Source organism: Panthera onca, chromosome D1 (genome assembly GCF_046562875.1).
Source record: "Panthera onca isolate mPanOnc1 chromosome D1, mPanOnc1 haplotype 2, whole genome shotgun sequence".
Taxonomy (NCBI): domain Eukaryota; kingdom Metazoa; phylum Chordata; class Mammalia; order Carnivora; family Felidae; genus Panthera; species Panthera onca.
This window is the reverse complement of record NC_138348.1, coordinates 76,782,284-76,797,432: the sequence shown is the minus strand read 5'-3', so window position 1 is coordinate 76,797,432 and position 15,149 is coordinate 76,782,284. Positions and strand designations below refer to the sequence as shown.

The 15,149-nt window shown below is 38.3% G+C and overlaps 1 protein-coding gene across 3 annotated transcripts in view; it reads left to right on the top strand.

Annotated features, from left to right (window-relative positions):
- SESN3 (sestrin 3) overlaps nucleotides 1-14,856 on the top strand; it is a 74,579-nt gene extending 59,723 nt beyond the window's left edge. For all 3 annotated transcript variants that reach the window (XM_060605308.3, XM_060605307.3, XM_078432972.2), the window contains exons 7-10: nucleotides 1,241-1,359; nucleotides 2,184-2,374; nucleotides 5,132-5,276; nucleotides 6,990-14,856. In XM_060605308.3, coding sequence (XP_060461291.1) covers nucleotides 1,241-1,359; nucleotides 2,184-2,374; nucleotides 5,132-5,276; nucleotides 6,990-7,076 — 542 coding nt within the window. In that variant the 3' untranslated portion in view covers nucleotides 7,077-14,856. The remainder of the gene's footprint in view (nucleotides 1-1,240; nucleotides 1,360-2,183; nucleotides 2,375-5,131; nucleotides 5,277-6,989) is intronic.
- The last annotated feature ends 293 nt before the right edge of the window (nucleotides 14,857-15,149 follow it).

Below are 15,149 nucleotides of genomic sequence, written 5' to 3'. Positions count from 1 at the left end.
ATTAAAATAACTTAATAAGAAAACATTGGTCTTTGCATGGAAGGAGTATTTTTTCTCTTATTTTGAAAAGAGCATGTTCACTTTCTAGAGTAGAAGGTAGTAAATAAAGGTAGCTCATTCCCTTTCAGTGGTTGAAATCGGAAAAAAGTATGAAGACAGACTAACCTAAAAAAAAAGTGAGTTAGAAGAGAGTTGTTTTTACACCAAATTAACATGCACTGAGCATTTAAAATTTTTCAGTGGTGGGCTCCTGGGTAGCACTCAGTTGGTTGGGCATCTAACTCTTGACTTCGGCTCAGGTCATGATCTCCTGGTTTGTGAGTTTGAGCCCCACATCAGGCTCCATGCTCATGGTGTGGAGCTTGCTTGGGATTCTCTCTTGCTTCTCTCTCTCTCTCTCTCTCTCTCTCTCTCTCTCAAAATAAATAAACTTTAAAAAGTGAAATAAAATTTTTCAGTGGTAAATTTTTACTCTTCTCAAGTATGCAGAAGCCAGCTGTCTTAAAGATTCTTGTAGTCTATCTTCCTGAATGCCACGTTTATAATATTTTAATCACAATCTCATCAACACATTGTTTACTTCCTATGTTGCATGCAAGCTTTTTTTATCTCCACATGCACAGGAAAGCACACATAGGTTAGGTGTAAAACTCAGTGAATTTTCCCAAACTGAATCTTCCTATTTTAGCACCCAAAGTCAACTAAGAATTAGAACAGTGGTACCCAAAAAGGCCACTTTCCTCGCTGCTGAGTTCCCTTCCCAGGCCCTCTCCGTAAATGCCGGCTGATGAGCTAATCATGAACTACACTGCATTAATTTTTTACCATGAACACATCCAGATGAAACACCATCAAATTTTAACAAAATCTACCTTAACTTTAAGCTCCACTGAAGTGGTCTTTTCCCTTCGCCTCCTCTCTTTCCCTCTTCATCCCGCGTTGAGTTCAAATAACGTTTAAGCTTTATACTCCATTTAGATGCGCGAGTAAAACTAGTGTATTGATCCTTTGCCACTACTGCTTAGATATTTCAGTGTAGTCATTTTCTCGCCCAGACAACTACACTTACATGCTGATTGCCTCTGTTTTGGTAATGAAATTGTATTCAAACCTTAAGCCGTAAAGTCAATATTGTCAGTTCGGAAATCCATGGAAAAGCTAAAAAGTGGAGGGAAATGGAACAGTTGCATTGATCTGTATTCAGTTTCCTTTATACTAGAATGTTCATTGTTGCCCTTAGATTTTGAAGATGACATGATTATAACATCTGATGTCTCCCGATACATTGAAGACCCTGGTTTTGGGTATGAGGATTTTGCCAGACGAGGAGAAGAGCATTTGCCAACATTCCGAGCTCAGGTAGAAGATGCCTTTTGTTCAGAGGAACTAGAGAATAAATACTGTCCTCTAACTGTGAAACGTTGAAATGTAAATCCATTGACTTCTAAAGAAATTAATGGTCATTTTGATAGAGTCTGTAAATCCTTTTACGTAACCTTGTTTTTAGCCTAGTCTAATTTGATCTCCCAGTAGACGGCTTATTATTTTATTATTTCTATGTTTCCCCCTCTAAGAAAGCAAAAGGAATCTGTCTTGTTCAGTTACTTGCATTATTATATGGTAATTGTATAATGTTCATACCATTTTTTTTTTCTTGGAGAGGAGCAGGGAGGAAATCAAGCGATTAAAGTTCCATTTATAATAAAATGGCATTTGGTAATAAGATCACCCACCGGTAGCTCTGGGCTCAAGCACCACCCTACTCCCACCCCTACGAAACGGAGCCACCATAGCGATATGGCTCCTAACAAGAGTGTAAGTTTGAATTAAGACAGATTCCTTGGCACTTGTCCACGTGATCTGCTGATTGTGTCACTGAGCAGCTTTGGTCACGTAGGAATATTCCAGCATTCTGGAAGGTGTTCTTCCAGATAAGGGTGTCATTTGCATCCTACCTGACTACAGGAGGTGGTCAGAGTTCATCCCAACATGTCAAACCGTGGTCCCCACTGAGGAGGCACTCTCATCTACAGACCGACGTGAAAGGTTCTTCGTAAAGCTATCAACTTAGAATTAGAGTTGAAATACGTTCACGTACTTGCTTCAGTAATTATATTTAATAAAAATACACAGTGTAAATGGAGAGTGACCATTTTGCAACTGGATACAACTTCTCCTTTTAGGACTATACCTGGGAAAATCATGGGTTCTCCCTGGTGAACAGACTTTATTCTGACATTGGACACCTTCTTGATGAGAAGTTTCGCATGGTCTACAATCTCACCTATAACACTATGGCCACCCACGAGGATGTTGACACCACCATGCTGCGCAGAGCTTTATTCAACTATGTTCACTGTATGTTTGGAATCAGGTATGTTCGTTGTCAAGACAGTTTGGAACATTTCTAAATGAAAATTCTGGCCTGAGCCTCGCTTCTGTCTTCTTCAACACTATATAGTCCTAGGGAGAGAATATTACCTGTGGGCTTCTGATTTTTAAAAATTCCTTCCATTTTAGAGAAGAACATTTTTCTTTGTTTAACTGTGGGGAATCTTAGCATGTACCTGTAAATACAATAATAAGAATTTATTGAGGAGGGAAAAAAATCAGTAATCATCGGGGGATAGGATCGGCTCAGACTCATTTTAAGAATCCTTCCTGTAAGAATCAGGGAGTTAAAAAACCATCTATTATGTCCCTTAAATGTTGGTTTGTTTGTTTATTTTTAAAAGAATAGTAATTAGGGTTTAAATAAAAGTAGGATAGATTGTGTCCTCATAAAGATCACAGGAGAACACTGAAATGAAACCATCAGTCAATATAAATTAATGGCCTCTAACTTTAGAAAATTGGCATTGAGAGAACAGTGAGTACATGAGCGAATGAGATTGAATGGTCTAATCAGGAAAGCTTTTTTGGGAGAATGTGCCTTTTTGAGCTGGGTTTTGAAGGCGTTTATGGAGATAGATTTGCAAAAAGAGAAGATTTGCCGTCATGAATACATTCAACTTGACTCTACTGTATCCTTTCTGATACAGGATCAGAAAACCTTTATGGAATGGAATTAGAATGCAATTTGTTGAGCAAAGTATCTTCTGTAGTTTTAAGTTACAGAAATTTTCCTGAAACATCTAAGAGTAAAGCATTCCACCTAGAAGACACTATTGTGATGGTAAATAATAACTGTGCTCTTTGCTCATTTACCAGTCCAGACGATAAATTATCACAGAACCATCACATTTCGAAACACACACATTATATCTACCTAATTAAGAAAAATAAATACTAACAATTTAATTCAATTATGATAAATTGTATTCAAGACACTAAATAACATATGTTATGGTGATTATATTTACCTGTTGGATACTACCCTAAAAAGCTCAGATAAAAATCTTTGAATACTTATGTTTAACTAAGCATATTTTGGGGTTAAAAATGAACTGAAAACATAGAAGAGAAATCCCACAACCTCCCACTACTGCCTTTACCCTCCCGTCTGCCTCTGTGTCCCTTTACTCTGCTGTCTCTTCCCTCGTATTATGGATGAACTGTCCCCCTGTGCACTTGGGCACAAAATCTCATCTCCTCTCATTTAGGATCCCTATTCTAGGATAAAGGAGATGTGGTATATACATACAATGGAATATTACTCAGCCATAAAAAATAATCAGATCTTGCCATTTGTGACAACAGGGATAGACTTAGAGGGTATGATGCTAAGTGAAATAAGTCAGAGAGAGACAAATACCATATGATTTCACTTATATGTGGAATCTAGAAAACAAAGCAGAGAAACAGAAACGGACAGTTAAAGAGAACTGATGGTGGGAGGGGGGCGGGTGTGTGTGTGTGTATGTGTGTGTGTGTGGAGGGAAGGCCAGAATTGGTGAAGGGAATCAAGAGGTAAAACTTAAAGTTATAAAATAAGTCATGATGATGTAATGTTCAGCACAAGAATCCAGTCAGTAAGATTGTAATAACTTTGTATGGTGGCAGATGGTAACTACCTTTGCGGTGAGCATTTTGTAAAATACATTAATGTTGAATCACTATGTCATACACCTATAACCAATACAGTTGGTTGTCAACTGTAATTAAAAGTAAAACTTCGGGGTGCCTGGGTGGCTCAGACAGTTGAGCGTCTGACTTCAGCTCAGGTCATGATCTCGCGGTTTGTGGGTTCAAGCCCTACGTTGGGCTCTATGCTGACAGCTCGGAGTCTGGAGCCTGCTTCGGATTCTGTGTCTCCCTCTCTCTCTGCTCCCCTGCTCACACTCTGTCTCTCTCTCTCTCTCTCAGAAACAAATAAACATTAAAACAAAAAAAAAAAAGAAAATTCTTCCTTCTCTTTCCTGCAAAATCAACTTTACCCTGTTTATTGGATCGTTCCCGTTAGTATGTAAACAATGCTGTTCCTTCTCTGATCTTTAAAAACAAAATCCTTTCTTCATCCTACTTTTCCTTCTGGCTGCTGCATCCTTTTCCTGCTCCCAGGCGCCGCACATCTGTCACCATCTTCTCATCCCCCATTCCCCGTTGAGTGCACTAAGGTACTACACCAGAGAAACCACTTTTGGGGAGGTTCCCGGTGATCTCTGGACGGCTGCTCCCAGTGCTCGGTGCTCAGCTCCTATCTGATCCGATCAGCCGGTGGCATCTGACACAGTGGATTAACTCCCTCCGCCTTGGAACCCTGGCTCCTGCCTTGGGGCTTTACATGTGCCCTGTTCCTCCTAGCCTTTGCTCAGATGTCAGCCACCCTACCTAAAATCAGCAGCTCCTCCTACCACAGGCTTCAATTTCCTTTTCTCTCTGAAGCGATTAGCACCACCTGACATATTATGTGCTTGTCTTTTTTTTTTTCCCTCTTTTCTCTCCAATAGGATTTCAGTTCCATGAGACCAAGGATTTTTTTGTTCAGTCTGTTCATCAGTGTATCACCAGTACCTAGAAGAGGACACGCAAAGCGCACGGCACCTAAGAGGCACTCAGTGAATATCTGTTAGAACAGTTAGTTGATGAGCTGTTGGCATTTAACTGCTAGACCATAAACCTCTCTTGAGGCAGATCGAGAAATCAGAAGTTTGATTTTGTCATTATAAAACTGTTGTCCTCCTGCTCGTAGGTATGATGACTATGATTATGGAGAAGTTAATCAACTACTTGAACGAAGCCTGAAGGTTTACATTAAGACAGTGACCTGCTATCCTGAGAGAACTACCAAGCGCATGTATGATAGTTACTGGCGTCAGTTCAAGCACTCAGAAAAGGTGCGTTGCATGACTGCACATTCTGTGTGCCTTAGACACATGTCCACTATCATTAGGAAGGACTGTGAAAAATTGCATGTGAAAGTGTTAATAAATCAGCGCCATTAAAGAAGAGGAAGCGGCGTCATCTGGCTATCCCTTGAACAATGTTTTCAAATTCAGGTTTACTGAAGATTAACTAAATTTTTGTTGTGCGTTTTGTCCGGTGTGGTAAGTACGGCAAAAGCGTAGAATCAGCCGTTGCAAGACTGGATCTGAATATTGGTATTTTTGAAGTCCATTTAGGAAAATGTCTACCAGTCCAGCAACTAACAAAAATCAACCCTACTGAGATGTGTTAGGTGTGGTTGTGCCGTGCCCAGAAGGTATATCCATTTAGAGATGAACTAGCCATTAGAGTTAACCTATTTGTACGATAGTCTCTCATTCCAATTTGGTAATTTTGTATTTTGACAATATAATGCAGGACCTTTGAGCCAAATATATATACCCTTATGTAAGAATATTTCTTTCGGGGCGCCTGGGTGGCTAAGTCAGTTAAGTGTCCGACTTCAGCTCAGGTCATGATCTCACGGTTTGCAAGTTCGAGCCCCACGTTAGACTCTCTGTGCTCCAGCTCAGAGCCTGGAACCTGCTTCAGATTCTGTGTCTCCCTCTCTCTCTGCCCCTCCCATGCTCATGCTCTGTCTCTCCGTAATAAATAAGCGTTAAAAAAAAATTAAAAAAAAAAAAGAATATTTCTTTGGATGAAATACATAGGAATCATTATGTAAGATCTAATAAATGTTAAGGATCTTTACCAACGTTGTAGTTGAAGAATTGGCCTTAAATCCTAGATCGTTTTGACCTGCAAGTCCAAGAATCTTCCATTTACACCACAGGTTCCCAGCTTTTGAGAGTAAGAAAATCCATTTAGGGTCCTAATATTCACTAATTAACTCTGTGGCCTTGACAGAAAATGTTATGGCCTCCATACCTAACGGATTTTATGAAGTCTTTGGGCCAGTCACACATACGATATATTTATATGTTTGCATTACTTTACTGGGTTGTATCTAGAAATTCCCTTTATTCATTGAGAGAATATCCCTAACCCGTAGAACATTATCAAAATAAATGCAATATCAAAACACATTTCTTTGTAGTCTATTTTGAAAAATACATTGGTATTAATTTTAACCTATCAGCTAATGTGTGTCTCCCCCAACACTTAGGGGCTTGTATCCGAAAGACTCCAGGGAAGGTACACATATCTAACAAGGACCAGACAGTAATTGCAAACTGCTGTAAGCTTCAGGTTTTCACTTCCGTACCTTTCCAAGTATACAGGAAGAAATGTTTTTAAAAGCTTTCCGAGGACTGAACATAGGCTCTGAGAAATGTAGAGCTGATTTTTAGCCACATACAACTGGAAGAAGAGAAAGTTGCAATTTATTAAAAAATTGAAAAGTATTGACATAATGCTTGGTACTTTCAAGACTTTTAGAGGTCATTTTTGCCACTCACAAGGTCCCTTTCTCTTTTATAGACACAGTTTTGTTATGAGCGTTCCATCATTTACGCGCGTAGATATGCCGAGGCATGTGTGTTTGTACGTGGGTCTGTGTACACAAGACAAACCCTTGTGAATGTCTGTTTAAAAAAAAAAAAAAAAAAAGAAGTTTTTCCAGTTGTTTGTAATGGTCACTAAGTTGCTAACGTTGTCGTTTCTAGGTTCACGTAAATTTGCTTTTAATGGAAGCACGGATGCAAGCTGAACTTCTTTATGCCCTTCGTGCCATAACTCGGCATTTGACCTGAAGCATCACCCAGCGAAAACGTCATATGTGTGTAAAGACCTTTCCACACAAGAACGTACATCAGAAGCTGTTTGTGATGGGCATCAAAAGTTATTCAATTCTCTAGTGTCAAAGTTTAGCCGTTCTCTTTGGCGGCTGTAATGTGCAATGATGTGTTTTATTTTTCTTGATGCTTAACATTACTAACAATTGCAAAAATAATACTGAGGAGCACTACTTTGCATTGTTTTATAGTTGGAGTTTTGGATACTGATCATAAATCACGAACCTGGTTTATTAATGCTTAACTTCAGCGCTTTTGGGTTTGTATGTATGTGTATTCTTTTATTTCCTTCTTTCTTTTTTTTTATTATTATTATTATTTTTTTTTTTTTTTTTGGAATAAGGAAAAGCGCTTACAATCTGCTCAAGTGATTGTTTTTCAGATATTGGAATTCAGCAAAGAATGACCTCTTTTGGCCATTCTAAACTTTTAACGTTGTGTCCTAAATCTGATGGAGGAGAAGCATGCGCTGTTGAACTAAGCTGCTCACAGGACACATATCTGTGTCCCCAGGAGATTATTTGTCAGGCACTGTTTGTGGTTTTTGTTTGTTTGTTTGTTTTTGTTTTTTGGGTTTTTTTTTTTTTTTTTTTTTTTTTACTGCTATTGGCGATAACGTGAAATGTGATACAGCCATTGTCCATAATTTAATGTGAAATTAATCATGATGAATTCTATAGCATGCTACTGAAATGCCAAATTCAGCTCTTTTCTTTCTCTTCTGAAACAGAAGTTTCCGTTTTCCGTATCAGATGTATATATTAAAAGCAGAATTATGCACAATCCTTTCTATCACTAACAGTCCTCCTCAGTCATGTAAGTCATCAGCGCTCACAGAGCTGCTCACCGCTCATTCAGTTGGCACATGCAAGCCTGTACCCACACAAGACTGACCAAAAAAGTTTCTTTGCACGTTTTTCTTTTCTCATAGCGTTTTCTATATTGCAGTAAGCAGAGGAAGGTTAATATACTTGTATTTTTTCCTGGTAGCTTTTAGAACTTCTTTCCCATGATTTTTCTTCTAATAGGCTGAGGAGTTGAATATTCAGAGGTAACAATTGTGTTTCTATGCATTAATGTGATTGAACAGCAACAACAACAACAAAAAAAGTGCAATATGTCAGGAAAAAAATACTCAGCTGAACTTTCCCCCCATTATGTCATTGCAGAAGTGTCCTTGTAAACAGAGCCATAAAGAAATTTTGTTCAAATTTCTTTATTGCACAAGGCTTTTGCCTTACTGGGGTTGAAAAATATTGTTTTCCTAATGCCAAAGCACCCCCTTCCCCAGAAAAAAAAAAAAAATCTCTTTGGACAACTGGTTTAAAAAAGCTATCAAGTCTTAGGGGAGGAAGAAGCATCCAAAAAGTCACATTTTTGCATCGGTTTGTGTTGCCTGATTAGACTATCCTTACAGAGCACAATATTATGTGTTTCTAGCTTTAATTTGTATTGTGTTAATGAACCAGTGAAGTGCCTAAGAGATGCTTACAACTATCCAGTAGGACACGACCACACTGCTTAAACACTTTTTGGTTAACTAAGGGTGACTTGAATTTTCACAAATCTGCTAATTTTTTAAAAACAACTCCATTTTCTCATGGTAAATAATAGAGTCAAAATTCTCCATTAGAGTTCCCACAAAGATTTCATCAAAGACTGACTTATTTGTTGTATAGGACTTTTTCTCTCATGAAAGAATCTTGGGTTTTGTTAAGTCATTTTCCCCTTCTGTTCACTATCCTTTTCTGATACAGTACATTAGGTTGCTTTCTTTTAGAGTTTGTCCCAGATAAGAAAATAGAAAGATGACTGTAAACCTACTAACACAAGGTGGTTCTGCATTTTTAGATTCCAGGATCTCATTTGAAATCTTCCACGTGAGGAAAAAATCGCTAATATTTTTTAAGACAGGGTGGTTTATTTAAAGATATCATTCAGAGAATTCATGCCAGATCTCTTCTGTTTATTGCATATGCCATATGTTGACTTCATTCGGCATCACATCATGTAGATATGTCTGTTAACTGCAAGGAAAGTATTTAGGAAAATGATAAAACACGGATAATAACATCAATGCATATTTGACTTCCCTAACCTTAGAACTTTCGAGTTGAGGATATCTTTTATTCTTGATGTTTTTTTATTTTGTTTTGTTTTTTAACTACAATCCTTTCAGTTAATAACCCTGTATTATTGTGCAGGTGACCTGTATTACAGGATAAAAAAGGATCTTTATAAAATGGAAAAGAAGGAGAAATTCTCACAGAAAAACCATTATGAGCTTTAGACCAAAAGGGGAAACAAGGTGTACGTAATGAAAATGGCCACTTAGTTTTTGTCTTTTTTTTTTTTTTTTTTTTACCCCAGAAATGGAAGTAGTTGGAGTTTGGGTTTTGGAAATATTAGTGCCTTTACTAGATCTCTTTTCTAGCAGAGTTTCTTTTTAGCTCAGCATTGCTCTACTCATCAGTAATCAGGAACGTAAATTGACTTGGAACAATAAACAAAAACAAAACAATGTCTTTATGAACCTCAGTGAACCAGCCTAGAAAAATTGACTTCCGAAGGTGCTGGGGCACCTACTGAGACGCAGCACGCACAACATGAGTACCATTTTACAGCGAGGTTGCTGTGAACTTTCTCTAATGCAGACTTGAAATTCTGATGCGGTTTTCCAGGGTGGTATTTTTTCAGAGTATTGAATTTACTATGTAGTAATTTATAGTATAGCTTTTTATATTAAAATGTGATATTTTTCAAAGAGATATCTGGTTCAATTAGTGTAACGATATGATTATACGATACGCTAACCTCCACCTTGGGGCTCACATTGTGCCAAACTTAAATGTGCAAGTGTACTTGGAAAAACAGCACATGTGACTGTGAATTCTCTAACTTCGTTGCTTATTACGTTGAAATTAGTCTAACAAGCCACTGATAATCTGCCTGGTTGATGTCTATTTACTTCCCGGCTTCCCTTGTCATTCTTAATTTCTCAGAGCACCTTAGGAAATACCTAAATAAAGACTCTCCCACCTGAACGTCAATCTGATCTGTAAACCGATCCCTTGACTGTGGGGTTGGCCAGGCAGCTGGCCCCCTGGATCCTTCAGCTTCGGTCTCCTCCGATGGATCCTTGATAATCAGAGGAAACGAGGCTTGCTGAGATGAGACCACTCATTACCTTCTTTACCTTTTTGAACCAAGCATGTTGTCTCAGTCTCAGGAAGAATCTTTGTCCCATCCGGGGTACTTTTACAATAAAAGATGGCTAATGTGGAATCTGGGCCATGGCCTTGGCCTTTAGTTATGGCTTTAAACCCAAACAATGGCAGAGCAACACAGGGCTGTTTTCAAACAGAAAACTCAGTGGAAGCTTTATATTAAAATCATATTTGAACCAGAGCCCCTATTTTAATTGTTAGGAAGTCCCCTAAGGATTTTAAATTCTTCTAAAAACTAAATCACATTAGTCTACAGCAGCTTTTCCCTTTTCCACCTTACAGAGTTTTGTTTTGTTTTGTTTAATCCAAAATCCTAGATTCTTAGGCCGCAGCAAAATAAAATGATCAGCAAACAATCAAAGATCTATACTTAAAAATAGTTCACCACTTTAGTGCACAGTGCATGCATGTGTGAAGGTAAGATTCTTTTAAACTCGTAAATCCGGTTCATCGGGGACAAAAATTAATTTCAGTGCATGTTATAAGAATGATTTGCACTGTGATAGTAAAATGAGGTTTTCGTTTTGTGTTGTGTTTTGAAGACGATTCTAAATCATCCCTCTGGAAAGCAAGACCTTAAACTCTTCTCTTTACCTAATGGACTTTTTCTTCTTTTATGCAAATAGACGGTCTTGCATGGAGTAAAAAGTATGCAACAGTAACGTTGTATAAATAGCATATGAAATTTTCTTAGTAGTATAATGCAACAGCACCCTGAAAGACACGGGGCCCCACAGTTCGGATCGAGTGTTAAGTCACCTAATTTGTATAATCAGAACCTATTCTCGGTGGCCGTCATTTTAATCTGTTTCCCTATCGTATCCCTCCGGAGACAGAGAATCAAATGACGTCGTCTTTCCTCAGAGCAGTACTGTAACATGAATGTATCCCTCTCAGTCCACAGAACTGCAACGCCCCCCTGTGTGTGGAGCCTACGTCCACGCTGATTTGGCTTAGTTAGTAGTGTCTGCTCAGGTGAGAAGTAGAACAAACATCGCTGGGGTGAAACGGATCCTAGAGGTGGAGGCAGAGCCCTGTGAGGAAGGAGAAGGTTTTCAGTGAACGCGTGGAACGTTCGAGCGTGGCCATCCTCAGCATCGTGCGCCTGATACTAAGGAACATTCCCATGTGGGAGTTCCTATCTGCATTCAGTCCACCCTTTCCTGCCTGCTTTCTTCCCCCAAGTGCCTCAACCTCTACATGCTCGCCATCTTCCCCTTCCCTCAGCCCATCTTGGTCTGAAGGCCTCTTCACAATCCAAACCAAACATCACCAGCCACCTGCTGATAGTCACCAGCATTTACTTTTCTGAGTTCCTTTTTCTCCACTCGTTAAGAATAGGACTTTGTCCCCGCTCCTCTACATCCCCCAGTCATCCAGCGACATGTCGGCTAACCTTCTCCATAGACACCCTAGCAGATATTATGCAGCACCGAGTGTAATCCTGTCCATCCCATACTCGAATACCCTTTCCCGGCTGCCTCTACCTCATCCCCAAAGAGCCTATAAATTCAGAGTATCCAACCTTTTCATGGATTCACTCTCTGTTGTTCAGTAATGCTACTTCCATATTTTAATAAATCTTAGAAGATTTTTGCCTTCTATCAAAGTAGAAGTCTTTATATTTATACACGATACAGAAATGAAACTATTTCTACCATGCAGAATTTAACATTTAGCAGGACTGTAAAGTGATTGATTGAGTTACCACCCTAACCTGGATCTATATTAGGTAATAAATACTGGTGTTAGTCCAAGTTATTTGAATGTAAATGAACAATTCTCTAGCAATCCAGACTGATGTGTAACCCCTCGGGGAAACAGGAAATTTCTGGCATATCCATGGGTGTCGTTACTTGGGCCTTGAAACACGCTTCTAAGAGAAGGACGTATGATAAAGAGTGTTGAGGTGGTCCCATTGGATCGCAGAAGCCCATTTGATATATAACATAGATAAAATACCACACAATTGGGTACATAAGGGTTTTTGAACAAGCTCTCCTGGATTAGACTAGGCTTCTAGCCCCCATTCCTACCTTGTGTTCTCCACGGGGGAGAAAAGTACTATGGGGTGAAAAGGGAATGCATTGACTTTGTAGTCTTTATTCCCCTGGCTGCAGTTCGGGTATATCCAGACTGTCCTTAAGGAACAAGTGCACAGAAGAAGCAACAACAGTTCTTCCTCTCCAGCCAGTGTGCACCCTGTTCATGGCTGACGACTCTGTCCGGTTTCTAACACGGGGCATGTTCATCTACAGATGGCTGGCTGACCCGGTGATGAACCACCCTGTTTGGAAGTGTAGATTAATACAATCTGTGGTGGCATTTGAATGCTTTACGTTCCATTCGTGAACAACCCAACCTGATGGCAGAGTCTCACAGATGCCTTTAAGGTTCCCAGGAGTGAATCGATGCCTCATTGAGAAGTGACACTTAATAATGGAGACCGAAGGGATGGTTCTCGCAAAATCGTATGTGGTGAAGGGTTCATTCTAGCTTAAATTAATTCTGGCTGCACCACCATGAAATACAGAACTAACAAAGAAAAAAATACAGGGGTGGGGGAAGAAGGAGTATCTGATTTTTTTCAGTGCTTGTGGAAATCTTTGAGGTAACGATATGCATACTATAAAATAGCCTTTAGAACAAACACCCCATTTTACTTCTAACTTATAGGACAACATCAAACATTAGTGAGTCTAAGTACGATAAATATAATTTTTGGTATATAAATTTTGCTAAAACAGTCTATTTTCTTGCATCCCTCAGCTTACCCTCTTAGAAATGAATGTATAATTTCCACAGAAAGATTATCAAAGGGAGAGAGAATCTCTGGTATGTAATGCTAAAGTATTGTTCATGAATTCTGATTAGCTAAGTGTATGCACTATGACATTTAGCAGATATCTTTCTTAATCAGTCTTTACAGATTTTCCACTGACTTCCAAATCTTGTAAGGAAGGACCCAAAGGTAGGATAAAGGAAACCTATCAGTTGGGTAGCCAAGTCATTTCCTTTGTAACATTGAGAGACTATTTTCTCCTTTCTGAATTTCACTGGTTCTCTAAAATTAAAGGTAAGAGTTCACTGGTACCCTTGTTCATCAAGGCAAGTGATCCAAACTCTCTATCTCGTGCACATATTTTCTTTGCATCCGCATATCTTCTCTGGAAAGAAAATACGATTTTTCCCTTCCTCTTTCTCTTCATATGTACTCTTTTCAACTCAAAATAAGACAGACACAGGAAACAAATCAAGCCAGTTCGGCATCATCTCCATGCTAATAGAATAGTCCCATCCACATGCACAGTTTGAGCAAGGTAAAAAAGAACCTTGTCAGGTCAACTCGGAACCTGGCCTTGCTTCTTGGATTAGCTCCTTCGAACCTGAAAATAACTTTCCTGGTCATGGAAGAACTGGATGTATCCTTTAGCTTATGAAATAGGATTTGAACTTGAAATCTTTTTTTTTTTTTTAAATCCTGATTCTGCAGGGCAGCTACATAATGAATGTATATATTAAGACTTTGTAGCTGAATTGCACATGAAATCAGATTGCCAACTTCTTGACTTTCAATTTTAGACATCATTTTATCCTTAAGTTGTGAGCGATATATGTAGCATGCTGTGAAATGTCTATTATAGTTCTTTAATTCATCAGTATTAATACAGAATTATCTTTTGCGTTCCTTGGTACTTTTTATTCAGTGTAATCAGAAGCTGTGATGTTTTGCCTTTGTAGTCCTGTGCTTTGTTACTGTAATTTTTTTTTTTTTTTTACGAAGCACGTGACTTTGGACTAATGTGAGGCAGATGACATGATCTTTAAGACTGCTATATATATCCGTCTCTTACTATATAAGGTTTTCAATTAGAATAAGCTTTTATCAAATAGATCATTGATGCAATTTAGGATTCACGCAGTTTTCAGCGTCCAATGGCGGTCTTATATTTATAGTTTCAATTCTGAAGATAGCAAACTTGATAAACAGCCACTTTAAACTTGTTCTGGCAAACCAGACCCTGCTCTAGATGTAGTAGTCTAAGGTAGTTAACCATATAAGCCTTTTCAACTATTATGCCCTCCACAGAGTCAGCAGTTAAGGAGATTATAGAACCCATGAAAGCTTTTTGTATGTATAAGTAGGTTTTATTTTTCTTATGTTGCTGATTTTACAATTCTGACTAAAGCTGACCTGAATGGATCAGTTTATGTGTAATATTCTAGTGCTTTAATGGCTTTTTTTTTTTTTTTTTTGGAGGGATGGGTAATATTATTTGAACAGATGCAGAAGGAACTGTTAGTGAGTCAAGACAAACACATTTGAAATAAAGGAACTGTGTATTAACATGTTAACAATTCATAACTGCACTTTTTATGACATTTTGAAAATCTATTTATAGGTACAGAACAATGGGTTTTGTTAAACTGTATCACATTTATACTTGCAGAAATTTATTTCATTGTTATTAGTAGGAATTTTATTGGTTCAATAAAATTGGCAAAACTGATCCTTGATTATTTGCTTTTATATATTTACATTTTTATTGGAGTAGCATTCTTGCGTAGGTTTGTTTCTGCTCAATTACTGAGACATGCGTTCGGAAAGACATCACAACAGTAAGTCGTTTTTTCCCCGAATTCCTGACCCACAGATTTCTGGTGACAGTTCTTATTATCACTTGGTATTGTATTAATGGAATATTGCAATAGCGTTAAGTTGTGCAAAATATATAAATCCTGTTACCTTTTTTCTTTCAATGTTTTTTTTTTTTTTTATTTTTTTATTTTTGGGACAGAGAGA